A 27,075-nucleotide genomic window follows, 5' to 3' on the forward strand; every position below is an offset into this window, starting at 1 on the left:
CAATCATAAGATTGGGTTGTTGCATACATTCCTCAGTAGGTATGAAATGGTTGTACATCCCAAATATGGGGCAGTTCTCATTTGACTCTGAAAGTCATCACTGTCACCAACTACCCTAACGATTTTTTCCACTTCTGACTAGCTCTGATTTGCCTGGAAAAATCTATTTTTACTGCACTGCTCACCAGTGGTAGTTATTTATTTCCTCCTCCCAAAAGTTTATTTCATGTTAGAAAATTAGAGTACAATACAATGATACATACAAATGATTCTTTAAAGGGTTTTTTAAAGCAAAAAATTACACAGATTTCAGATATGTGATTGAAATACAGAAAAAAATAATTTAAAAAGCAACAGAAACATTTAAACATACAATGAAGATGTAAATATAACAATTTAATTCTTTCGTGGGAACAGTTTAATTCACATGAAATAAGGAACCGAACTAGAAATGAAACAACTATGAAGAAGCAGTTCGGAACTTAGGCAGATGAAGAAGAAAGTTATGAAATGGCCAAAAAAAGAGAGGGGGGAAATAATAGTCCGTATGTTGTTTTTAATCCGCAAAGTATTCTGTTTCCAAAACAATCCAGCCAATATGCCCTACTGAAGGTATGCAAAGTTTCCCACTCCATTGACTGAGGAGAGAAATGCCTAGGTTTTATGAAGGCTGACTATAATTTTTTCTTGATGGCTATCATTATCTGTAAGATCTAGACTTAGAGTTACCTTTTTCTTCCATTCAGAAGAAATAACGAATTTTAGGGTAGTTTTGGAAGGTAAGCTGCACAATCAGCAACCCCCATGTCATGGCTCTGTTGCTAAACTGTACCATGCCAGACTTAATGGAAAATAGCACTGCTAATTCAGCCTGTTGACTGAAAATCATTTCATGTGTTACGAAATCAGCAAGTATGTGTCTTTATAATATTCACCTGGTGTCATCTATGTTCTCTTTCATCACTAGGTAGAAGCTTGCCTGCTTGCTTGCTTCCAGGATTTTTAGAGTGTGGCTGTGTGGGAATGTGCATCACTTTTTCTGAGCTTTTTGTTGCTACCATTTCGTCACCCCACTCCCTATCTTGATGGTATTCATTTTCTACTTTACACACTGTGAGAACCAAGGCTGGAAAGAGGTTGAAACATATTTTGAAGAACGAGAGTAAGACACACTTTCCTTGTGATGAAACGACAAATGTTTGACTATTTTCCTGCAAAAAAATAACAAACCCTAACCCTTTGCAAAACTAGGATGTAAGGCAGGAGGTTGGACCCTAGTTTTCCACCAGGTACACTAGCTTGAAATGTGCAAAATGTTTGTGATAAAAGGGAGGATTCTCCAACCCCCAATGAAAATAGGTATTGTCCAGCAGTGCATACATTATAGGGATGGTGCATGGTTGATTGTATGTTTCTTTTAAGATCCAGATGTTTGGAGGTAAGTCAAAATACAGGTGTCATAATGATGCTGATGTTCTATAGGGGAAGATAAGGCACAAATCATCTGAATCCAGATTATCCTTTATGGAAAGGATTTTCCCCTCCTACAGGGCTTAATGATGTGTGTCAGTACGATAGGACAATACCTTACTCCGCTGAATGTTTTGCAAACTGGAGCCATGTGTGATTATTTTGGTAAGGGATTGGTTGGCAGGATGAGGAATGAAGGCACAGACAATAACAAAATGCCACTGCTTTAGATCCAACAATATGAATCTCACATTTGGCTCTATAGAAGGCATCTAGGAGGAAAGAAGTCATCCTCAAGGATTATTTCCCCCCATCTTTGTCTGATAAAGAAAGGTTAAGTAAATCTGACTCTAATTTCAAAGAATAACAGAGCTGGCATTTCAGGATGATTCTAACTGTCAACTGTTTTCATTACAGAGCAAATAGGAAAAGGAAAGGATATTAACTACTCCTGCAGACGTACAGTATCTGAAACTCTCCTTGCTGAAATTCTCTTCCCGATACATCTGGTGAAGGGACTGGAACCTCACTTCCTAGTTGCTATTGCATAGTAAGCCTTCTTTAAAAATCTATGGCACTGAGTCTAGGAGAAATAAATGATCAAACTATGTCTGAAATCTGTGTTGAAAGGGAGGTTTGTAGACTAAACTCAGGAAAGGTCATGAGGTTTGCTGCCTCATTCAACATATGTACTCAGAGGAAGTGTTGGGGCCTAGGACCAAAAACTTCAACAGATACGTTAACAGGATGACAGGTCAGTAGCAATAGAAGAAATACTCTGTGTGTCAGTAGAAATCCATTGTAAAAGGACCACTCTTCCTGAACTGCTTCCCCAGCAATTCTGAAAAAGGTTCAAAGTTTCAGCCCATCTTCCATGGCGACTCTCACAGACAGCGTCTAACTTCTGGGACTCCTTATCAACTGCTACAAAACGATGCAGATGTAAATTAGGATTGATTTTTGACAGTTCAGTGCATTTTTAAAAAAAATTGCTGTAGATTTCAGGTGAACTTACAAAAGAAGCAACAAACTGATGTTAAATACTGGTTATAATGTATCTCTGCAGAACTGGGGAAATGTAAGTAATATCTATACAGTGATGCCTTGCAAGATGAAAATAATTCATTCCGCGAGTAATTTCGTATAGCGAAATTTTCATCTTGCAAAGCACAGCCATAGAAAAATTCATCTTGCGAGTCGCCAAAAAAATCGCAAAACGCTTTCGTCTTACAAGTTTTTGTTGCACGAGGCATTCGTCTTGCAAGGCATCACTGTATTGTATTCTCAAAGGCTTTCATGGCTGGGATCCAATGGTTGTTGTAGGTTTTTCGGGCTGCTTGGCTGTGTTCTGAAGGTTTTTCTTCCTAACGTTCTGCCAGTCTCTGTGGCCAGCATCTTCAGAGAGGACAGGGGTTAGAACTTAGAACCAGAACACAGACAGAACACGGCCAAACAGCCTGAAAAACCTACAACAAACAATATCTATATGCTCAGTTTTTATGCAATAGCTTAAAGTTAGCAAAACTAATGAATTGACTTAGCACTCAAGTGAACCTATCACATCATCTGCAGCTCCGCAATCCCTTACTTTTTATTATTTCCCCCATTTCTTATGCTAGCCCTTCCTGCTGGGCTTGGTGAAAAAGTAATTCTTTAGAAGAAAATGCTCCTGAACTGTGAGTTATCAACACTTACAAAGTTGCTTACTCTAAAATCCGGGGCCTAAATCCAGTTGCTCATCCTAACAAAAATAGGATCAATGCTAAGTATTGCTGTATTTGGCAAATGCTTCAGTAAGCCTACTCTAGTTGGGACCAGCACTTGGATTTAGGCCTTGGTGTAAGAGATCCTTGTAATGCTGACAGAATATACTATTTGAAAGGGATTTGGCTCTGGTATGGTGGTCAGTGAGCACTACTCATGCAAAGTGCTTAACATGAGAACAAAGCAGTTCAAAAGAGCAGGTTAGCATTTTACAATGTTAAAGAGTTTTAGCAACTGACATCTACAAATAAGTAAGGAAAAAGGAGTCCATGGCTCAAACAACTTATGGTACAGTGAGGTCTTGACTTACAAACTTAATCTGTATTGGAAGGCAGTTCGTAAGTCGAAAGGTTTGTAGGTCGAATCTGCATTTCCCATAGGAATGCATTGAAAACCATTTAATCCGTATCTGCTCTTTTCCATCCATAGAAACTAATGGGAAGCTGCTATTCCGCCTTCTACCACTAGAGGGGGATATTTTTTCTTTTTTTTTTCCCCTTAGGTCGAGAAAAGTTCAGGAAAGGAGTGGGGGAGGCAGGGAACAGTTTGCAAAGCACTTTTGAAACCTTTTTTTTCAACGAAGCCAATTTTAAAGCATGTTTTAAAGCATGTTGTGCTGATTTTTTCAGCACAAAGACACACAGGCAGGAGTCTGGAACTCACATCTCAGCCTTTTTAGGTGCTGAGCAAGCCTCCAGAAGCCTCTTCAGAGCCAGCTGATCAGCTGTTAGGCGGGAAAGGAGGGTTCAGGAGTGGAGAAGAGCACAAAATGGCTGCCAGGCTCCCCGCTGGGCGTTGGCTTTTAGCTGTTTGGTGCTCTTCTTCCTGCAGTTCGGAGGCTACCAAGGCCTGGTAAGTGACTTTCTTTTATTTATTTTTAAGTTTCTGACCCTTTTTCCCCTCCAGAAGCCTCTAACAGGAGGGAGGGGGCACTTTTTTCCTATTCGTAACTCGAGGGAAGTTCGTATGTCGAGTCCTTATTTCCCTATCGGGCGGGTTCATAAGTTGAATTGTTCGCAAGTAGGGTCGTTCGTAAGTCGAGACCCCACTGTACTATGTAAGTACAGATTTTAGTGACATTTCATAGGCATCAGATTTTTGGAATCTTTTTTCATTATAACTACCATGATTCACCAGAATTTCTCCCTGCCATAATATTGACACCTGTAGCGCTTATCCCCCCGCCAAAAATCCAGATTCTCAGAAGAGTTTCAGCACACCCACCTGAGGTCCATCATTTTCTTCTCTGCCGTCATTGAAGAGGGAGAGACCATGTAGAACTTGCTAAATTCCATGGGAACTTTAAGGGGTTAGTTTTTGGGGGGCTACCATGTACGTGGCTAATAAGTAGAGAGACTACCAGTCTCAGAACTTCCTATAGTTCACATAGAGCTTAGTAAGTCCCACCTACTCTCTCTCTTTTCAATGGCTGCAGAGAAAAGCATGCTGAGTCTCTGGTATATGTGCTGAAACTCTCCTGAGGTTTTTTGGCTAGAGATACCAGAATTCTGGCTGAGGGAATTCCTAGTTAATTATGATAGTTGTAGTGATAAAAAAAATCCTTCACGTAGCATTTACTCACTAATTTGATAGTACACAAAGGGTTCCACTTAATGTACTATTAGTGATACAAATTTTTCTCACACAACCTACTGTTGGTCAGTGTGAGAACTTACTGGCTGAATTCAGCAGTAAGCTGCAATTAAAGTAGCCCCATTGAATCAACAGGGATTTCATGAGTCAACATCTATGTAAGTTCCATTGATTCAATGGGCCTACTCTGTTACTTTGTACTGAATTTCAGTCAATGAATTAAAAACAAGCACCAAGAAAGTGCAGTTGTATTAACTGAAATTTTCAATTGTTTGGTAAATTAATTATCTGTATTTTAACCAATTAACTCATTACATTTAAAGTAGCATGCATATTAGCAAAAACTGGTTATTTTTTTAAGACCGCAAACTGGGAAATAACATTAATAGAGAAAATTTCTAGATTTTTAGCACACAAAAAAAGCCACCCCCAGTACATTATTTTCTGTACTGTAGCATTCTTTAATGCTAAAACAAAGAGCAAAACAGTTAACACACCAGTTTACCAGTTAAGATTAATTCATTATACACCACATGTGAATCAGCCTTATCCTATACATATTGACTACAAATGTGAAGAATATTCACTAAATTCCTCCCCGTTTTTTACTTTGATCATCTCACCTGAACAAGAAATTTTGCAACCTTGCAAAATTTCTTGCCCCCAGCCAAAAGCATGACAAGAGCTTTTTCCACTGATGTCTCCATAAACTGGGGATGGAAAGACTATTCCATCAGTGCCTTGTTTTTTATTTATTTAGGCTGTCTGAAGACATTCAGAAACCAGCAAAGAGTCGGTCAAAGAGCTCCCGCTCCACTCAATTTCTCTGTAATATGTGCAAAATGTCTAATGTCCTATCCCTTTGAGAAGCAAAGGAGACACAGCAAGCACGAAAGACTGAATGATTGTTAAGTAAGATGCCAACAACCCATCCATTGCTTCAGATCTTAATACACAATAACACTAGAGCTATCCTGGTTTTGTGCAACTTGTCCAAGCTTGCAATTGCATAAATTGCATAGTCTTATGAAAAAATTGCCTGTTGTTTGCAAAATAATATCATTAGTGATGAGCAGGATGTTGTGGTCCCTTGTTTGTATGACAATTGACTACTTATTATTTCTACCATAAAAACACAACAAGCACAAAAAGACCACCTGTTAGGAAAGTTAAATACATCCCACCCCCAATGCTCAAAATTAGCAATGCAGTAATCAAATGATCATTTACTTTGCTTTGCTGCTTATTTTATTTTCTTGCTTTACCACTTGTACAAAAATAAAATAGGCCTTTGCAAATGGGAAGACAAATTTGAGAATGCACTTAAATCTTTGGTAGTCCTTTCAGCAGAAGAGAAGAGTGCAATAGTTCCTTGTCCTTACCTACAAAGATTTGTATTCCAATGTTTACTCAGAAAGACATCCTGTTTTCTTCAGTAGCTATACTTATGGACAAACGTATGATTACAGCCCTAAGCTGCATATAATTACTCAGAATTATTGACCAAACTAAATTTGGTGATAGAAATCTGCAATTATGATCCATGGAAGAACAGCCAGGAGATATGATGGTAGTCTGGTGATGAGTTTCACTCCTTCCTCTACAGTTTTCCCATCAGATGTCCCACAATCCCTTACCACTGACCATGTTGCCTAAGGTTTCTGGGATATGAAGTCCAAAACATTTGGAGCTCCAGAGCCTCCTCCTCTGGTCATAAAGGTACCCACCATGTTTCCCCACACAGAGCAAACAGCAACTTTAAGGGGATATGTCAGTCACAAAAATGCAGTATGCCGGGGTGTGCATAGTTACATCACAGCTGCAGCCCTGAACCATTCCATCTCATTACCTTTGATTAATTGACATAATCATCACCAACCAGCAGGAGAGCATGACCATTAATTTTTCATGTTTGTCCCCTTCTCTTACATCCTGCCTAGGGTGCAAATAAAAACAGTGCACTAACACTCTTCTCCTCCAGTAGTTGCACAAGTGGTCATACATTTCTTTTTGTAGTTCCTTGGCACACTATTGCCCGCGCATCCAGTTATGCAAGCACTTGTGTAAGCTGAAAAAAGGCTGGATTCCCTTGTTGCGCAGAGTCCATAATCAGCTGCTTGCAAGTTCAATATTATTTCCATTAGTGGAATGGATACTGGTCATCCCTGGACACCGGCCTGGTTGGGCCTTCAGAACATTGCTTCTAACAGGCATAGCACTGGGCTATAATTTTTTTTAGTATGGTTCCATTCAGTTATTAGCTAATTAATCTGATTGAATGAAGTAAAGGTTTCAGGCCTCTTATTCATGTATATCCCTGTGTAGATGGATGGGTCTACACATTATCTCCCTGGAAATTTAGAATGAGCTCATGATGCTCACGGCTGTGTGAATAAATTGAGCAAGCTATTCTCCTGCCAAGTGAAGTTGCCTTTCATGGGGGAAAAACCTTTATGGAATCACATACAAAATGACTCTTCTCACTTGTATGCAGAAGAGGAGGCAGAAGATTTGAAGGATGAATTGAGTGGACAAATAAGGAAGGCAGACAAATGGAATGTTAATGACAAATTGCATTATCAGCTGATATTATGTCTGTATTAAAAGCCTTGGGAAGACAGATTTTTATGTGGTAGGCATGTCAATTATTGTAATATCCCTGGGAACAAAAGGAGTAAAGACTGGAAGCAGTGAGTGTTTTTCCCCTAACTGGTTGCGGCTGCTGCTACAACTCTGGTACAAAACAGCTGCTGAAGATAAAAGAAGGTTTAAGTGGCTTGATGTCTCAGAGCTTACCAGGGAGGTAAGGTTGTTAAAGAAAGATTTAATTGATGCAAACAGATGCTGTCTTTTCTTAATCTATGGTGATGGCAGGCTGATTATTATTGCTTTGAAATATGGGCAAGGAAAACCTTTGATAATCGGCAATTTCTGATTCTCTTTAAGAGATGCTTTAACTAAAACATTCATTTAATGCTTGAGTATGATTATTTTTTTTAGAATGAGGAAGAGAGAAAAACACTTCAACTGGTCATGTGACCCATATCACTTACATACTGTGTTGTAAATGAATAGGATTTTTTAAAAATGCATTTATCTGTTCACAAAAAGGACAATAGCATTACATATTTCTGTTAAGGACACTTGTCTTATTTTTGTACTGGCCCCACACTTTCTTTCTAAAGGAATGTTTTCTTCCACAGAGAAGCCTCAGTTGCATAAGAGCAAACAGGGACATCTCTGAGCTCCCTGCTGTTATGTTCTCATAAGTCCTTGCAATCTTTTCCTGACTGCATGATCTGTGGCTTGCAAATAAGTTCCATAGAGAGTTCGCATTTTAGAATGCAACAACCTCTCCATGATGAGTGGAAGGAAAATAAGTGGCCTTACATTAGTTACCATTCCATAAGCAAACTCTTGTCTGGCATCAGTGGTTCTTAACCTTTGTTACCTGGATGCTTTTGAACTGCAACTCCCAGAAACCCCAGCCAGCACAGTTGGTGGTGAAGGCTTCTGGGAGTTGCAGTCCAAAACTCCTGAGTAACCCAAGGTTAAGAACCAGTGCTCTAAACTACTGATGAACAATTTGTAGACCTGGCAAATTTGCATAACTTACAGTGAGGGTTGACGGGCATTATAGTCCAATAGTATCTAGAAAGCCACAAGTTATGCATTCTTGCTCTGAACTGTACATGTTTTTCCCCCGAGAAAAGCAAAAATCCTTTCTGCACAAGCCTATACAACATCTGTCAAGCTGAACACACCCCCACCAGCCATGTGAGGTTCAGGGATCTCATAGACTTGTGACTTCCCTAGGAGTGTGAAAATAAATGGAGTCAGTTTTATCTTATCTTCCTCTTAGAACTGAGCCTCAATGCATGGCTATATATGGTAGGGATGGGCACCTTGTAGTCCCTGGGACTGCAGCTCCTGTCTTATGTCATCATTGGCTATCCTGGCTAGAGGTGATGGGAATTGTAGTCCTACAGCATCTGGAGATTTTAAACTCAACCTCTTGATTTAAATTCCCCAACCCCAATGAACGGACTGTTTCCATCTTAGTGGGTCACTACATGTGCTTGAGAACTGATGCCATGTTGCAGACAAAGCAATGGGCTAGGAATCAGGAGACTTGGGTTTGAATCCCTGCTTGGCCATGGAGACTTACTGGGAGGGATGCCAATAGTAAAACTACTCCTTAACTATCTCACATGCCACATGGCTATTTATGGTCAGAATAGGCACAATTAGGTAGGGTCAGGCACTGTTAGGACTGCTATAAGCCCGGTGTGACTTGACAGCACATAATAACAACAGTACATGTACTTAGTGAGCTAAAAGACACTGAAAATTGTTAAACTGTTGAGGGTCATTCGTTTGTGTCCGGTCGATAGAAACGGTTACTCAAATTTCATGCCACCAGAGGGGCCCACATTAATGCTTCTGTTGTTTTCACCAAAGGTGGGGAGTCCAAGTGAGTCAAACACCCTTACGATGGAAGCTGGAGGGAGGGAAATGCCTGCCTGTATCCCAAAGTGAGTATTTTAACACAAAACCAGAAAGACCGGAAAGAGTTCACACAGGCAGATGAGGGAGAGGGGAGGGAAAAGGAGATGTGACCTTTTGGGGAAGTTCTGCGTTCCTCGCGCAGGCCTGTGTGTCATTGGCACCGTCCTGGCAAAGCTCCAAGAGGTGGGCAGACAAATGTGGGCTGCCTGAGGGAATTGCATGTTGCAGGAATGAGGGGTGCTGACTCTCTGTGCATTGAAGGGAGCCCTAAACATACTGGTCTGTCGTTCTTAACAGAGGGGCCAAAGGCATGGCACCTGAGCTACTCTCTTACCCCTAAAGATGGTCTCTCCATGGAAAGGTTGAGGCACAGTGGTGGGGCAATGTGGGAATGTTTGCAGTGCTGCTGCTGCTGCCCAGGCTGTATCTGCTCTATAAATAAATAAAGGACTTTAGTTGCCAGAGCTGACATTTTCGTACCTTCCATAAAACATAAACATTAGGGATTTTTTTTAAAAAGAATTATATTATTTTAAAAAGAACAACCCTGAATTTAACTGTTATTAAATTCAATCACAACCCAGCGGGTTGAGTTGTGAGAGAGCACCTAGTATTTCCTCTGCTTCAGTTTGCTCTCTTTTCTTCCCCTCTGTACGAGTTTATGCTTTCCGTTCCTAACTGTGATAAGAATAAAAGTTATGGACCTCTTTTGGTGTTTCTTGATGACACCGGTTGCTGCTCCACCACAACTCCAGGGCTGCCACCAAACAGGCCAGGAGCAGGCCTATTGCCAGAATACAGAAGACTCCTGCAAAACTGTGAAGCTTCAAAGCTTTTCCATCCGTCTGTGCGTTGGTATGGCTGTTCAAATCACAGCGTCCCATCCGTGGCCACCATTTTTCTTTGAACACGTCCAAGTATCCAGCTTCTTGTAGCTCTAAGATCCTGTGGAAATTATTTGAGGGAAAAGCTGTAAGCATTATTTTTCTCCAAGGAAAGTCTACACAGACGAAATCCATGGCTGGAAGCATGAAAATTGACAGTCAGTACAAATTGTGTCACCAGAGAAAATGTATACCAATTGTGCAATAAACAAGATGTGGACTCTGAAAATGTCCGTACAAATCAATACTAATAACTTGAGACTCAAAAAGCTTCAAAAAAGGAAAGGAAATGAAGTATCAGTATATAAAAGCCTTTTCACATATTGAGTTGGATCCATCGGTGCATGACCAGAAGGAATATCAATGGTGTGCAAGACTTAGTGTAACATGGTCTTGGAGCACTGTTAGTGTTGAGACACAGTACGTGAACTAGAGATGGGGACAATTTTTTTTAAAATGGTGATTCATTTTGATCCATTATTCAACAAGGTTAACGGATCAACGAATATATGAATATTCTTTGACGAATCAACGGATCGATCTGTTGATTAATTTGCACTTTAAATGGCTATAACTCCGGCCCCCAACCACCTAGAGACACCAAATTTGCAGCAACGCTTCCTCAGATGCTTTCCTACAACTCCTGAAAGTGTGGTGAACACTGGAGCATGGACCCCTGAGTTATATAGTCATAAAGAGGACCCCCAGGAAAGCTCCCCCCAGGTACTTAGAGACTCCCAAATCACAGTGGAGCTTCCGATGTCTTTCCCCAACATACCTACCAACTTTGGTGAAGATTGGCTATCAGACATCCCAGTTATTCACGCAAAAATTGGTTCCTCCCCAGGAGAGTTTACCACATGGCACAGAAGCCCATTCTGCCTACTGGCCGCCGATCAGCTGATCAGAAGCATATAGGCAGCCCCACACACACAATCCCCCCCAACAGCCTACCCCCACACCCCCTTCCTTTCCCTACCTTAGCCCCCATTCCACTCCGACCAACACTCCCTTACCTTAATAGCTGCTACTGAGGTCTCCATCAGGCCTTCACAGTGTAAAAAGGGAGACTGGCTGCCCTTTGCAAAGATGGCGACTGCAGCTTCATTTAGGGTAGGAAAGCTGCAGCTGCCATCTTTGCAAAGGGCAACCTGGATTCCCTTAAGGCAGGCTAAGTGAATCCAGGCTGCCTCTTGCAAAGATGGCAGCTGCAGCTTCCGTACCCTAAATGAAGCTGCAGTCACCATCTTTGCAAAAGGCAGCTGGTCTCCATTTTTACATGTGTGTCTCCGAGGCCAGAAGACCTCGGCAGCAGGGATTAGGTTAGAAGGTGTTGCTGGGGGTGGCATGGGGCCTAAAGTAGGGAAAGGAAGGGGGTGGGGTTGGCTGTGGTATTGGGTGGCTGTGTGGGGTAGTGGCTGCCTTTCTGCAGCTGATCAGCAGCTGATAGGCAGAATGGTGTTTTGATTTTTTTTTAATATGAAGGATGAATAAAATGGGTAAATATTCATCCCTTCATATTCATGGGGGTCTCTGGAACCCACAAATACGGATTAACGAATATTTAACGAATTGGTTATATTTGTCGGGGGAAAAAATGATCCATTTTTATATTCATCCCCATCTCTAACGTGAACCCTTTCAAAGAGTTTTGTTACAGTGAAACTCATAGAATCATGAACCGTACTCTAGCTGTTCATGGCCGCAGTTCCCCATAGTTTTGGAAAGAAAACTGGCAGTGCTATTGCATAAATACTATCTGGTTTTAAGCTTGGCCACTATGGGTGTGAAGTTACAAACTTGTTCTAAAACAAGCCCTAACAGTGAAGGAATACACATGCACACACCTGTCTTGATGTGAAGTCACTTCAGAAGAGAATCTCTCAGTATGATCTTCTGCAATATGATCTCTGGGTTTAATTTGTGCTGCCAGTTCAGTATTGCTTTGCAACAGGAAAGTAGCTGAATACCATCTGACAAATTTCCTTGCAAACAGCAAGGCAGTTATACTCCTGCAGTCAGGGCTTGTTTTTGTGGATGCAGTAACAGACAGTTTTATACTGATGTGCTGTACTGCATACACTACTGTGAACCAGAAGTGACTGATGTATGGGATAGTCATCTCATGAAAATGATGAAGAGGTGTGGCCTCAGTATCACACTGCACATGAAGGCATTAGTAAGAGACATTATTTAAGGATTTTCTGTTTAGCTGATGCATCTGCATTTGTTAAAGCAAACAAGTGCTGTATTCTTATGAGTGAATAACACGTCTCAGTTCTGCCCTGGTACAATGCTAGACATAAGAGTTCCATAGCCTGCAATCCTCCATGTTCTGCAGTAGTCCATATGTTAGTCCAATGGCATACTGTTGAGTCTGTAATCCGATAATAAACCAGATGACACTTTACGTCATAGAACAGAATTCCACATTCATGAAACATCACTAGTAGAGTAATGGCAAATTCTAAATGTAAATCTTGTAAATCTTTGCTTATTTCATTTTTTTAGATGAAAATTTTCAAAACCTCTTCCTTCCTGGGCAAGATCAGGAGACAGTAATGTTTTGTTTTGTTTAATTTGTTGTATTTTGGGGGTTGTTGTCCCTGCCCCACCCATTTTTCATACAATGAGACCTTTTTTGTAAATAAATCACAGAAGTAGCTTGGGCACAGAAAACTTAGATTTTTGTGTAAAATACATAGTTTCTGATACAATGCACCATTTTTTGGGGGGGACTCCATTTTTCTTGTGAACGTTGATGATTCTGGGGGGAAGTGCTGGTCTTTTTGTTTGTGTAGGAGTGAGAAATTTGGCAGACGTTGGCAGCCTCTTCACCAGCATGCTTTGATGTGTCAAGGCATCCCTTTTCATCAGGCACAACACAATTTGTGTTCATTATATCCTTAACTCTGAAGTATAATAGGTAGATTTTAATACAGTCCCTATAATCATGCCCCCAAACAGAATGGAAAAAAGCCCTGCAGGCAGCTATCTTGATACATATTCAGTTTTGTCATCTTTCATCTCCACTCAGTCTTTCACAAAGGTAAAGGGTCTTTAATTAATTCAGTTAATTAATCAATTAAATTTATATACCACTGACAGTGAAATCAGTACTTGGGGTGGTTTACATGCTATAGACAACCCATACAACCAATAAAAAATAATCTATAGAAAACACCCTCATTCTCATTAACCAATCAATCAATATTAACAAAAAGGCAACTCTCTGCTGATGCCTGACAAAAGAACTCTAACTAAATCACAATAAATCATAACAGAGTAAACAAATATAATCCCAATATATTAGATAAAGAGTAACAAAATAACTTCAAATACAAAATACAAAATATGGCATACAGCTCACAAAAAAATTAACATCAGATGTTGCCAAAGACTTCCCCAAACAATTCAGTCTTCAATAATCCTCTGAAGGTTGGTAGGGAGGAGTGGCCTGTCTAATTTCTAGCAGAGGTTCATTCCACAAGGAGGGTGCCACTGCTGAAAAGGCCCGATTCCTAGCATTGGTTTTATTTCCTTCGAGGTAGGCACCCTCAATAGTGAGAACTGAGAGGCTCGAATTGGTCAGGCAGATATTCTTGGGAACAGGCGCTCTGTCAGGTAATGTGGTGCCAAATCATTTAGGGCTTTATCAGTGCAAAGTACACTCCCCTGTGACTTAAAAAGTCTCTCCCCATAATCAGTTATCTAAGGTTTTAGTGAGATTCCACAAGATGTTATCTTATTCACTCTCCCACTGCACTTTCCCTTTTTTCATTTAATCATTTCAAATTTCTATGCTTCCAGGAATTTTCATATTTAACTTTCAAAGAGAGATGCCCTTAACAAAATTAATACCTCATTTTAAAGACTGTCCATTTTAAAGACTGTGGTATGTTGTATAAGACCTTACAGAAGACGCTGGAACATTAATGATCTGCTTCTTCCTTCTCATGCAACATAAGAATGTCCTTCTGTTAGCAGAACTTTCAATTCTTGGAAGGCCGAATGGTGGATCTAAACATTAAGTTTTTTAAATACAGTAGGACCCCCATATCTGCAGGGAATCACTCTAAGCCTCCCTCCCCCTGGATGCTGGAAACCACAGATAATAGCAAACCCTATGCAAAGCATGATCTCTGGCCAGGTCTGGTAATTACATGTTTCTGGTTTTTTCTCTTTGTATATTTTCAATATTTTCAGTCTCCAGATAAGTGAAACCATGGATACCAATCCCATGGACACACGGGTCATCCCATATACAACTGGCATTTTCCAGGGTACAGCAAAGAGTGCAATGTGTTAACATGACAAATAAGGGTTTAGAAACAAAGTTATTATCCAGGTACACTAATCAGACAAACAGGATAGGCCAGACCATTGAACTCAGTAGCAAAGCCATGGCTTTTGTTGGGCCACAGATAAAATGGATCTTATAGAAACATCTCTCATTGTTCCTGCCATTATACTTACATTATAAATCATCATCGTCATTACATGCTGTCAAAGTCAATTCAGACTTATGGCAACCCATTTCAGGGTTTTCCAGGTAGAGAATACTCAGAAGTGGTTTACCATTCAATTCTTCTGGGGGTGCCCTGGGACTGTGCAGCTTGCCCAAGGCCACATGGGCTGGCTCTACTTGCAGGAGGCACAGTGGGGAATCGAACTGCCAACCTCTGGCTCTGCAGCCAGATACCTAAACCACAGAGCTATACAATCAGCTCTGATTATAAGGAGGACAAATAATCAATCACCCAATGAATAATACTTCCTTTAACGTGTTCATTAATTCTCAACTTCTGTTTTTAATGGGGTATTGCACTCTCACACAGTCCCAGATCCTAGAGCCAGCCCTATACAGGAAAAGGCTGTATTAACAGTGGAGCTGTTCAGCATGCCAAATCTTTGATGGCCTTCTCCTTTAACATTCCCATAGAAATCACCTGAGTTGCTAAACAGGATGGGCCATGTTTTGGCCCTGAAGAAGGGACACAATGATAACATACTACTTGCAAATAACAGCTCTTCAGCAAAGCTCTAAACACCAGCAAACAGGATCCTTGATAATGGGTTCAAGGAAGACTGCTTAGTATTACCTTTGGGAGAAGATATCCCTGTAAGGACTGCCATGCTGGAGTGCTATCCCATATCCTTTGCTACTGATGCTGTTTCCGATTACTGTTACTGAACACTCGTCATCTGTCAATGCTGCATATTCCACTACTGCAATATCCCACAAGAATGCATAGTTGCCTTTCTTTGCCTGTAAGAAACATCCAGAATATTAATAACAACAGTTTAAAAAGTGAGCTCTGAAGACAACTCCTAGACCTAAATTTGTTCTGTTAGATCCACTCACACCATTCATGACAGACTTTTATAACCCTCTTAAAAAGTGTTCATTCATTGAATACGGAAATCTCATTCATTTTAATTTAAAAAAATCTTTGAGATTCCAACAAAATTACAGTTATTTTGCCAGAGTCAAAAGATTCCAATTTCACTGCATAGCATAATGATATTCAAAATGCCCCAGAAAATGTCATTAATTTTCAAACAGAGTTTAACTAAAAGCAAAAAAAAAAAAAAAACATTTATAACACACATCCATATGCATCACCTCAAAAAAATTAATATCAGTTATCGTTGAACATCCTTCAGATAGCTCAGTTAAAGTGCTCTCTCTTCAAATTTACTTCAAATTTCATTTTCAGTTCAATTCAATAGCAATTCAATAGCAATTTTATTACTTCTCAGAATGTTCAGGTAACATTTTAAGGAATCAGGACTCTGAAATACTATGCTTTCTACTAAGGGCATGTTTTCACAAATTTTTGGTGGCCTGCTATTGAAACAGCCCTCCAGCATACATTTCAGATATGGACAGGAAATTAAGAATCAACTTGATAACTGAACCAAAGACTATGCAACTCACCATGTTTTTTCCCCAACACCAGTCAGCCAAATGCTTGTGACCAGTCATAAGTAAGCCAAAACAATAATCACCTTTCCTTCTTGTCAGTTCTCAGCTTCTGATATTCAAAAGTATGCTGCTTCCGTTTATAAAGTTTCCCCTTACTTATCAACATTAATAAGCATTAATAGCAGGGCAAGGGGTCTTACCCAGCATAGGAGCTATAGAGCAGGGTGCTTACATAGTAAAGATGTAAATGCAGATGTTTCTTGATTCCACCACTTTCTACAGGAATTTCTGCCTTTTTTCTTCCCTTCCCCAAGGTTTCCTGGCCTGTGAAATATTCTTAGTTTTCTCCAATGATATATTGTGCATTGTTCCTTAGGTACTACACATGAGATGACACCATTCTCCATAGGATTCCTTAGCAGCATTTCCTCTCAATTTCAGGCTCTTAGGCTAACAGAACTAGAAATGGGTACATAACAAACCATGAAGCAACCCCATCCCCACTGTTTTGTGGTTCGCTTCAGGCTATTTGGGGAAATGTGCCTGCTCAGAATGAAACGAAATGGCAAACTACTATTGGCGGTGATTCACAAGCTTCATTGTTCATGTGATTTGGGAGTTCCAAGCATGGTAGAACCATCCCTGCATGAGTTAGACATTCCAAACTCTCAGTGAGCCTTCAGCTAACTCTCATCCACAACTCTGCCAAGTTTGGTGAAGATTGGATTTGTGACATCCAGGTTATAACCCCCAAATCAGCTTCCCCCAGGAAAGTGCTCTTCAACAGTGCTAGGGGGAGATGTAACTCAGACAGCTCACATCCAATCTTCACCAAACTTGGAGGAGGTGGGGGGGAGGGTCAGCTGAGGTCAAGCTGTGAGTTTGGCCTCTCTACCTCATGTTTGGGACATTCTACCGCTCCTGGAAGTCCCAGATTTCACAAATCACAACATGGTTAGTGTAGCGAAATGCCAACAGGTGACATCATTTCCTGCCTGTCCATCACAGAAGCTCAAGAGGAAGGAGCCAAGGATAGGGCAGGAGGGGCGGAGTTAGAGAGACAGCTGGAGATGTGAAATGGCAGTTAGGGTTTAGAAGTGAGAAGAAGAAGGTTAGAGAATTGAACTGAGAGTGTTAGGAGAGGGAATTGAGAAGGTTAAAATATATTGAACAAGCAGGAATGAAGTTATAAGTACTATAAGAGAGATATTGAGTAAAAGTATAGAGTAATTTGGAATAAAAGTGATTGCATACATAATCCAATCCATGTTAATACCTGATACAGTTCATACGTGATTTACCTTTATGATTTACTTGACAATAAAAGAATATTTGTTAATTAAACCTCTGATTCCTAAGTTCAATAACCCTTAGTTTTGGCAGCACACGTGTATAACATAATTGGTATTAGGAGAATACCTGGTGGTAGCTAGAAAAGAAAAAGGGCATGAGCTTTTGTGAGGGCCAAATAAAACAGGGGCCACAAAGACCATCACCACAGTTAGGTTTGTCAGAAGGTAAGTGAAAGTTCATGAATAGTGATGGACCAGAAATCACCATGAACTCCTGTTTTCCTGGTTCATGACATCTTTAAACAAAAACTTTTGAAAAGGACTAGTTTAAGAGCTTAGAATTGAGAAACGCAGCAAAGAGACAAAAATCCTGTAGAGGATAATCAGGAACAAGCAATGCAGGATAGTTTAGCTTCATCCTGCACAGGAAGACAGCATGATTTGGTGTGTGTGAGGGGGAGACTGGGACAGTGTTCAGCATTTCTCAACATTGCTGCTCTGAAAAATCTCTCCATATCTGTGGACGTCCTGGAGAGATTCCCTAGTGGGATGAAATGTCAAAAATTGATGGAATTGAAAAAAATTGCTGGCTACATCCCTATCACAGAATATATGTACTCTTTGGAAACTTTATCTTATTTGGTTCAGGATACCTCTCCCACGTCAGTTAAAAGGGTGCCTCATGCCACTAGCTCAGGGACTGCACAATTCCTGGAGCCTTAAAACCAGTCTTTGTGGGCATTTGCACTGTTCTACCTGAGCCATGGGTAGTTTTGACATCACCTCACAAGAAAGAAAGAAAAAGAAAAAAACCACATGAACGTTCAGAGGCAGTTGAAAATTCACCGAACATTGAGGTGCTCTTTGACAAAGAAAATAAAGTTTAAAAGCCTGTTTTTGATCCATTCTATGAGTCAGATCAATTCTCTTTTGTCGTTTAAGCAAATATGCAGTTACTACCCCTACCCCACCAAATTTTAAATCCAACATTGGAACTGAGAGAAAATTTTTCAGGAAATATATTGGATTAATGCCAATGCTTGCTGAGAAAACGTGTAAATACCAGTTCAATTCAGAAATCACCTGTCATGACTTTGAAAGAGTAATTATTTTATATTTACACTTGATTAAAGTAATGCGTTCAGTAACATTATTTGATTCTTAATTAAAAATTGTGGTGTTCCTCAGTGCTAACAAAGTAAAGCTTGGCCAGTCCAAGAATGAAGCTGGTTTCAGAAAAAACAGTGAACATTGTCTCTTAGAAATCTGGGAAATAGTGAGGTAATGACAGAAAGCTCATGTCATGATAGTGGAAAGGCGCTGCATTTGCCCGCTAATTTTACTTGTGGCTAATATTGACTTATATGAGTACACACCTACACAGCTCGTACGCAAATGTCAACCTTAATTGGGATTCCAAACAGTGACTGCATGCTGCGTGTATGATGAATGTAAATCATTTTCATTAGCATAAGATGTAAGAAGTATCTCTGGATAGGAATTTAGTGAGTAAGGGGTAGGAAATGATCACTTTGCTGGGTTAAAGTAATCAATGACTTCCTAATGTATTTAAATAATGTGTTCTTAAGTCTCAAGCGAATGTACAAAGCACAGTGGAACAGATGGGCTGGAGAATCTAATGCAAATAAATGAGCAATCATAAATGCAGGCTCTCAAGATACCCAATCTTTAAAAACAACACATTTAAGAGAGATGAATGTGCTGTCAAACTGTGGATCACCAGTGAACCCCATTGGCACATGCACATTTTTTATTATTTTTCTTTAAGGCAGCTTCTACATTTGGATTGAGGACCAAATTCAATGCTGTTCCAATTGGGTCCTGGTGAAAATGGCCACAATTTGAGTTTCTCCATCCAGCTCTGTAAAGTGTAGTAGAGTTTCACTTGCCATTTGTCACCAGGTTCATATGGATGTTAATATAGATACAAAGACATAAAAGCCCTCTACTAGATATTATGGTAAATACTGTAGACAAAGCTGCTACTAGCCATTATAGGAGTGAGGCAGGGAAACTAGATGCATCACATATAGATCAGTTCTCAAAACCCTTTAAACATTCTTTGTTTTTCCCCAGCAAGGACTGATTAAAAAGTGATATGTGGGTAAGAGGGGCTAGGCATCTCCAACAGAACATCTTCAATCCACTGACTCATCAAACTGCAATTCCTAGAATTCTTTACATTAAACGGGTTAGGAGTTAAACTGACTTAAAACAGGGCACACCACAAGAGATTTACACCATAGCTGTATCAACTGCTACCTTTTAGCAACCTGGGTAATTAGACTGGTTTCTTTTAAGCATGCTTGCCTAGAAATGATTACACTGTTTCATGAATTCTGATTACAGTGTGATGAATTCGAAGCTGGCATTTCAAAAGACAAAAATGTGAGTGAGCAGTCACTCAACTGCAATGAAGTGGCAGAATGAAAACGAACAAGTTCAACAACAAAGTACAGTTGTCAAAGGTGAGGTCTTGTATTGTGGCAGCCCTTGCATCCTGCAGGAAGCAAAAAGCTGGGAAGTCAGATGAGGCATGCCAAGAGAAAAAGCAAGTGGAAACTTCTATGTAATGCTGGAGCAGAGTTTTATGGATACCCCGGACTGCCAGAAAGACAAACAAGCAAGTCCTAGATCAAATCAATCCTGAATTATCTCTGGAGGCAAAAATGTTGAAACTGAGGCCGTCCTCTTTTCAGAACATCCTGAGAAGGCAAGATTATCTCGAAAAGACAATAATGGCAAACAAGTTTAAAGGCAGCAGGAAAAGAGGATGACCAAATACGAGATAGATTGACTAACTAAAGGCTTGAGTTGTTGAGGACAGGACACTGAATTATTATGTGATGCAAAAAAGGATACAAAAATGAATCCATTGTCAGCAGTACAAAATGAACTGTATTACAGTATAGAGAAAGCAAGTGTCTTAACTTCTTAACTCTGAATGATCAGTTTGAGCAAGGATGTGGAAATCTCTTGGCTCTTCAAGGCAGTTTGGTAGGGACCACTAATGGCCTAATGGCCACTGGTAATCTGTGGTCTAAGCAGAGAGCACCCTCCTCCATCAGTCTGAAATGAGGGAGTCCCCCTACAAAAAACCCTGGACCTCTGGACATATCTACTGCAGGACAACATGAAGTTGACAGAAGTTAAGTTACTGCTACATTCACTTAACTTCTTCAAAAGTTCCCTCAGAACGTATTTTCCTTTTTCTCTTTGTCCTATATACTCTGAGTCCAAAAAAAGGAATTAAAATTGATGTGGTTGTGAGTGTCAGGCAAAATAATAGGTAGTCAGGGATGTGTGAAAAATTCAATCTCTTTCAATGGGTTTCTCTGAATTCCACTCAAATTCTTGTCCCATTCTGTCTGCATCAGGTTGCATCCCACCTCCACCCCATCATGGAAATTCACAAGCGTTTACCATACAATTTTATATGAATTTTGTACATTTTTCTTCATTTACTAAAGTGTGTTTGTACACTTCATTCCAGTTGATGCATTTTTCACTTTTCCAAAAAATACACACATTAATTTTTGGATATTTCCCCCAACAACATGCATCACGAGTCTTGGGAATATGTGGATTTCTGAGGTAAAGAGAACTTTGTCTCACAGTAACTATTGGGAGGCACAATATGGCTAGTTTAGTCAAGAATCTTATCTCTTAATTCTTTTCCCCATCCCTATGGATGATGTAATTGCTATAGTATTAAGTGGTAGTAAGTATCCATAGTAGTAAATATTATAACAGGTACAGAGGATCTCTAGCCTCTAGGCCTACCTCAGCTTATGGGAGGTCTCTGTCCAGCCTATCATCTTTCTATTGGTCTTATCTTCCATTAGCAATCAAAGATAAGATACTGCCTTTCTCCTCTGCTGCAGTGAGGTTGTAATCATTGCAGCACGTCTCCATCCCTCTTTGTGGTTTACTGTATGCTTGCTTCTAGCCTGCTCTACTTGGGAGCAGGCAGGAACATATCATAGGAGAAGCACAAACAGCTAAAGGGTACATCCAAGCTAATGAGCCTGCCTGTTACCATCTGGATATAATATAAACCCCACCCACAGCAATATTATGGCATACATGACAAAAGCCGTGTTCAGTATTTGGCTGAATGTGTGAGGACTAAATATATAGCAGTGGTCTCAATGCACAAGTAAACCCTGTCCCAAGCATCTTCCTCAGTAGCATCATAGGCATTTGCGCATTGAATGCAAATGTCTGAAGAGAGATCTATAATTGTGTTTGGCTGAAGGTGTTTACAGAGTTCCCAGCCTTATCAGGATTCCTGATTGTATCAGGTTTGTAACATGTTTTATGACCATGATCAGCTAAACATGGCTACAGAAACCTCCACAGATCTGCCAAAATGTGTGAGGAAATTAGGAGGTGAGTGGGATCAGCATCCTCACCACCGAGTCCTCCATGTGTTCAGGTGAAGTCTGAACAAGGATAGAGTTTGGTCACTTTCTGGGCAGTCCTACCACAAGGAAGAATGAGGGAGCTGACTCAGGTGGCAGATTTTGTGTCTCCAGAAAGGGTAGCACATTATTAGTTACTTTAACACTGCATTTTTACTGCCAGGAAATGGAGAGGAACACTTGTGGGATTTTCTGTCCCATGGATGAAAATAACACAGGTGGTGTGGGATACTATGAATTTTGACTTAGATGGCAAGGGTGCCTCGGGCAGCAAAAATCTTTGGCCAGTCCTCACCCATGATACCGGCCAAATAAAAAGTCTGCTGCAGACTGTGAGATGCCAGTTCACTCTGCCAGCTGCCTAGCATGGTTTTGTGTCTCGGAAACATGTTTCCATCAGACATGTTTATTTCCATCTATTTTTTCTCTCTCTCTTGCTTCAAGGCTTTTAACTGTCACCAGCAATCTTGAGCCTCCAATCTGCCAGCAGGAACGATCACCCGTCTCTACAGTATGCTTCCTATTTGCACCATAGGTGCTTGGGGAAATATTATCATCCATAGGCATTGCATTCCCATGAGAAGCCAATGCCTGAAGACATTGGAACACGGCTGTTCCAATCTCTGCTATACAAGCTGTGTGTGGCAGGGACAGAGTTTCTTCTTGAAAAGCTCACGCACCAGTGTGTGTTACAAATTTAGGCAGTAATCAGGTTTTTGACCAGGTTGCCATTGCCCTCTTCATTACTTCATATTGGATTTCTGAGAGCTGCAGTGAGAATTAGGCACAAAAAAAATAAATAGACTACAATCCAACACAGAGATAAGTACTTTTAAGCCCCTTGAAATCCAGGGGCACAAAAGTGCCCAGCTCTGTGTTAAGTTTACTGAGTTGCTCAGTCTCAATAACGTGGGGGATTGTTAAGGTATGAAAGTATATTGCCTTGTATTCAACAAATAGACCCTTATCAATTGTCCTCTGACAGCAGCAAAGTTTAACATTAAACATTAAGATTCATTTTAGTGTGTATGTTGGACAACCATAACACCAAAAAGTTATAAGAACAAATTATGAAGCATATTTTTATAGGGTCCTATCCAGTTAAAATTAACATTGGAGGAATTTAGAGGGACATTCTATGAAATGCCCCACAACTGGAGATGGGCATGAATCAGAAAAATGGTGATTCATTTTGATTTGTGATTTGTCAAGGTTGACAAATGTCAAATTAAAAAAAATAATGTTTTTTTCTGACAAATCAATGAATCCATTTGTTGATTCATTTTTGCCTTTAAAACCCTATAAAACAAGCCTCCAAGCACCCAGAGACACCAGAATTGCAAGGCTGATTACCCCTACTCTCCTCTACAAGCCCTGCATGTTTGTTGAAGATTGGGTATCAGGCAACTGAGTTATACACCCACAAAAGTGTCCAAAAGTGTCCTTTTGCAGCTGGCTTGGGGAAACCCAATCTTCAACAAAATTGGAGATATTGTAGAGGAGAGTCAGGGGAAGCATCCCTGCAATGTTGGTGTCTCTACATGCCCAGGGGGACTAATTTATAGCCTAATCAATCAATCAATTAAAAATTGCTAAAAATTCATTGATTTGTATTTGTCAGAAGCGTTGGTCCGTACAACATGAATCAACGAAATAGCAATTTTTTGAACAACTCTGTGTGTGTGTGTGTGTGTGTGTGTGTGTGTGTGTGTGTGTGTGTGTGTGTGTGTGTGTGTGTGTGTGTGTGTGTGTGTGTGTGTGTGTGTGTGTGTGAGAAACCACCTAGTGGTATTTACTTTGTAAATTTCATGTCATGGTATTAAGGAAACATGCTACATTCTGACAGTGAGAGATAAAGTAGATTGTAAGACAGTATTTGTACTACAGTGATCTTTCAAAAGATATGAAGCAAGTAATAGTAACGGATGGGCATGTTTAGCAAAGGATATGGCTAGTGAAACAAACATATCAGAATGAGAAGAGGCACTCTGATCTGTTGTGGTAAATTATGGAGCAGTAAAATATTTTTGTGCTTTTGAACAGATGAAACATTCTACTACAGGTCAGGTAGATCAACTGCTAAAACATTTTAGACAACAAAACGTTCAGGCATTTGTTAGGATGTCTAAGTACAGTTATTGTTGAACTATTCATATGCACTGAAACTCTGAATGTCTTCAGGAATTATTATGGCCAGGGAGAGAAACTGCTCCATCTTTTGAAGGGCACAAACCACATCCAAGACGCTTCATGCATTGAGGTATGCAGGTCACTGTCCAAACAGGATCTTAAACACATGGAGGTCATAGGTGAAGAAAGCAGCAGTGATCCTGATCCAGTTCCCCACTCCACACCTCCTCTTTATTTAGTCACTAACTTACCATCACATGGCTTCATACTAAGAGGCATTTATCTATTGCACAAGTGAGGATATATGAGGTTCATAGCTGAGAAGAGAAACACCGATCCACAGAGAGAGAGAGAGTTTGGGCTTGAGCATGTTGTTTGGGCTAATATAATTCCACTATTAATCTATAGGAGTGGCCCACAACCAGAGATTGGCACTAAAATATTACCATCAATTAAGTATTCAATTAAGTTGGCCATTTTCTAATGTAGGTAGGCAATTTAATTAGTGTTTAAATTAACTTGGGATTTTTGCATCAACATTTCTCAAGTGTTAAGTTAGTCAGGTATGGGACAGCGCAGGAAAATAAAGCTGTTGCCAGGCAACAGGATCATCAATGAACTAAATAGTACAAACCATGTTTCCCACTCCAAGATCTGCACTGCCCCACCTTATGAGGAGTCTTAAAGACAAGAAAGGGCATCAGTATGAATAGGATGTTGTGAGTATAAAGCAAGGAAAATCAAGATAAAGGTTTCTTGTCAGGCAGGAAAGAAATTGAGTTTTAAAAAAAAATTGCAACTTTTTCTTGCAGCTATTTCTTTCTTTCTTTCTTTCTTTCTTTCTTTCTTTCTTTCTTTCTTTCTTTCTTTCTTTCTTTCTTTCTTTCTTTCTTTCTTCCTTCCTTCCTTCCTTCCTTCCTTCCTTCCTTCCTTCCTTCCTTCCTTCCTTCCTTCCTTCCTTCCTTCCTCCTCCTTCCTTCCTTCCTTCCTTCCTTCCTTCCTTCCTTCCTTCCTTCCTTCCTTCCTTCCTTCCTTCCTTCCTTCCTTCCTTCCTTTTCTTTTCTTTTCTTTTCTTTTCTTTTCTTTTGCTTATTAACATAATATGTGAACATATCCCCCTGACTTTACAGTCTTTGGGCATGACTTACTCTGGGTTTGGAAAAGAATGTTGAGCCATGACAATTGGTTTTAAGTGGCAATAGTCTAAGCTGCAAGTGAATGAAAGATGTTTGAGAGAGGAAAGGCCAATTTTCATGCAAAGCTGGAACTAGAAGGAAATGTGTTGTGTCCAGCATGGAAGTCCAACACAATAATAGCAGTTTCACACGCATTTCAGTGACAAATTTATATCAGATAGGTAATTTCTGTGTTTCCATAATGAGAAACTGGTGATTTGTTGAGACTGTTATTTGCAGTTCAAATTAACTCTGGAGCTAAAAATGGAATGACATTGTCAGCACTATCTAAAAAGAATTTCTTTCCCTGAGCACTTTACAGAAGAAGTGGTTTGGTGTGCTTTCTGCCAGCGTTAGAAAACGCTGAGCTTTGAAACAATGAAATAGCATAGTACTGACTGAGCAGCCTGGCCTTATACCACAGGTGTTACAGAATCTTTATTTATTTATTTATTTATTTATTTATTTATTTATTTATTTATTTATTTATTTATTTATTTATTTATTTATTTATTTATTTATTTATTTATTTATTTTACCCCACCTTTCACTTTAAAAAAAGACCAACCCGCTTACATCATTTAAAGACAATATTTAGTGTTAATAATCACAAAGCATCCAACAAATATGACAATAGAAATTGGGTGACAGAAGCAAGACCAAAAGCACATTCAAAGCAGTAAGGCACAACAATCCATTGAAAAACCCCTCTCAAGCAGTTAGTTACTAAGGCAAAGGTTGCCTGGATAGAGAGGAAGAAGGACAGCAAAGATGGGGTTAGCCTGACTTTTTCCCACTCCCTCCCACAGGGAGTCCCAAAGTCTGAGAGCAGCAACAGAGGAGGCCCTCTGCTGTATTCTGCAAACACAGGAATGTTTACAGATATAGATGGTTCCACCCATTGACAAAGTAATGAAGAGATGAGCAGAGGGAAGGGACCACATATTTACAAGAATGCCATCTGAAGTGGTTCCCTGCAGTCCCACGAGAGAGTTAGATTTTAAAGCCATCTAAACCCACCAAATATTTCTACTTTGTGCAGGCACAGGTCCAAAATCTGTTGTAACATCTATGAATGGGAACCATGGAGACAGGATGAATGAACTGTCATCTCACAGAATCATAAAACTGTAAATCTGGAAAGGAGTTCCTGGGGGAATTTATATCAAACTCTGAAGATACAGGGAAATCACAGTAGGTGTGTGAGAAACACACACACCAAAGGAAAGAAGGGAAACCCCCCACACAAAAAATCTCCTAAGAGGGGGACATAGAAACAAACAGCTTGCCTCTTCTGCAGTGGGTTCAGCTGCAAATTTTAAAGCTGGTGGCACAAACATTACATTAAATATTAGACTAGAATTATTTTCTAAAAATGCATTTTTATTTGTTTTCTTTACCATATTAAAAATGCTGTTTTATGCAAACATGGCAGGAAGGCTGCAGGGTACTTGGTTATAATAAAAGGGGGTCATGAGCCAAAAAATGTTAGGAACTACTGTTCAAGGGGATTGGTATTTCAAACAGAAAACTTATTTAATTTGATTGCATTTCATTTTTTTTCACTCATGGCAATGTTTCTTCTATTAAATTTGCTAATGTTAGCTTTCTTCTCAAAAATGCAGTTTGTAGACACTTTATTTGACATGAGCAACTTTTGTGTTTATTTGAAGCACCCAATGAGCTGTGAAGAATGCCATTTAAAATATGGGTACTATATTTCATTTGACCATATTATTAAATATTGGCCCTGGTTTACAGTAGGATTTACTGAGGGGGCAATCTAGGTCATTTCAGGTTTTTCAACAAAATTTATTGAGCTAAATATTTTAAAAAGTCATTCATTCCACAATTAGTGCTTTTTAAAAATATCACACTTAAGTT

At 39.8% G+C, this 27,075-nt stretch overlaps 1 protein-coding gene across 15 annotated transcripts in view; it reads right to left on the reverse strand.

Moving 5' to 3' along the window:
• GRID1 (glutamate ionotropic receptor delta type subunit 1) overlaps positions 1-27,075 on the reverse strand; it is a 911,822-nt gene that overhangs the window by 24,327 nt on the left and 860,420 nt on the right. For 5 of the 15 annotated variants that reach the window (XM_072995117.2, XM_078390962.1, XM_078390963.1 and 2 more), the window contains exons 14-16: positions 15,323-15,489; positions 10,041-10,281; positions 9,671-9,763 (exon numbers count right to left, since the gene is read on the reverse strand). In XM_072995117.2, coding sequence (XP_072851218.1) covers positions 9,671-9,763; positions 10,041-10,281; positions 15,323-15,489 — 501 coding nt within the window. Of the gene's footprint in view, positions 1-194; positions 2,395-9,670; positions 9,769-10,040; positions 10,282-15,322; positions 15,490-27,075 lie in introns of those variants that run through there. The other 10 variants (XM_072995121.2, XM_078390967.1, XM_072995119.2 and 7 more) reach the window with 5 other exon arrangements.

Source organism: Pogona vitticeps, chromosome 3, assembly GCF_051106095.1.
Source record: "Pogona vitticeps strain Pit_001003342236 chromosome 3, PviZW2.1, whole genome shotgun sequence".
Taxonomy (NCBI): Eukaryota; Metazoa; Chordata; class Lepidosauria; order Squamata; family Agamidae; genus Pogona; species Pogona vitticeps.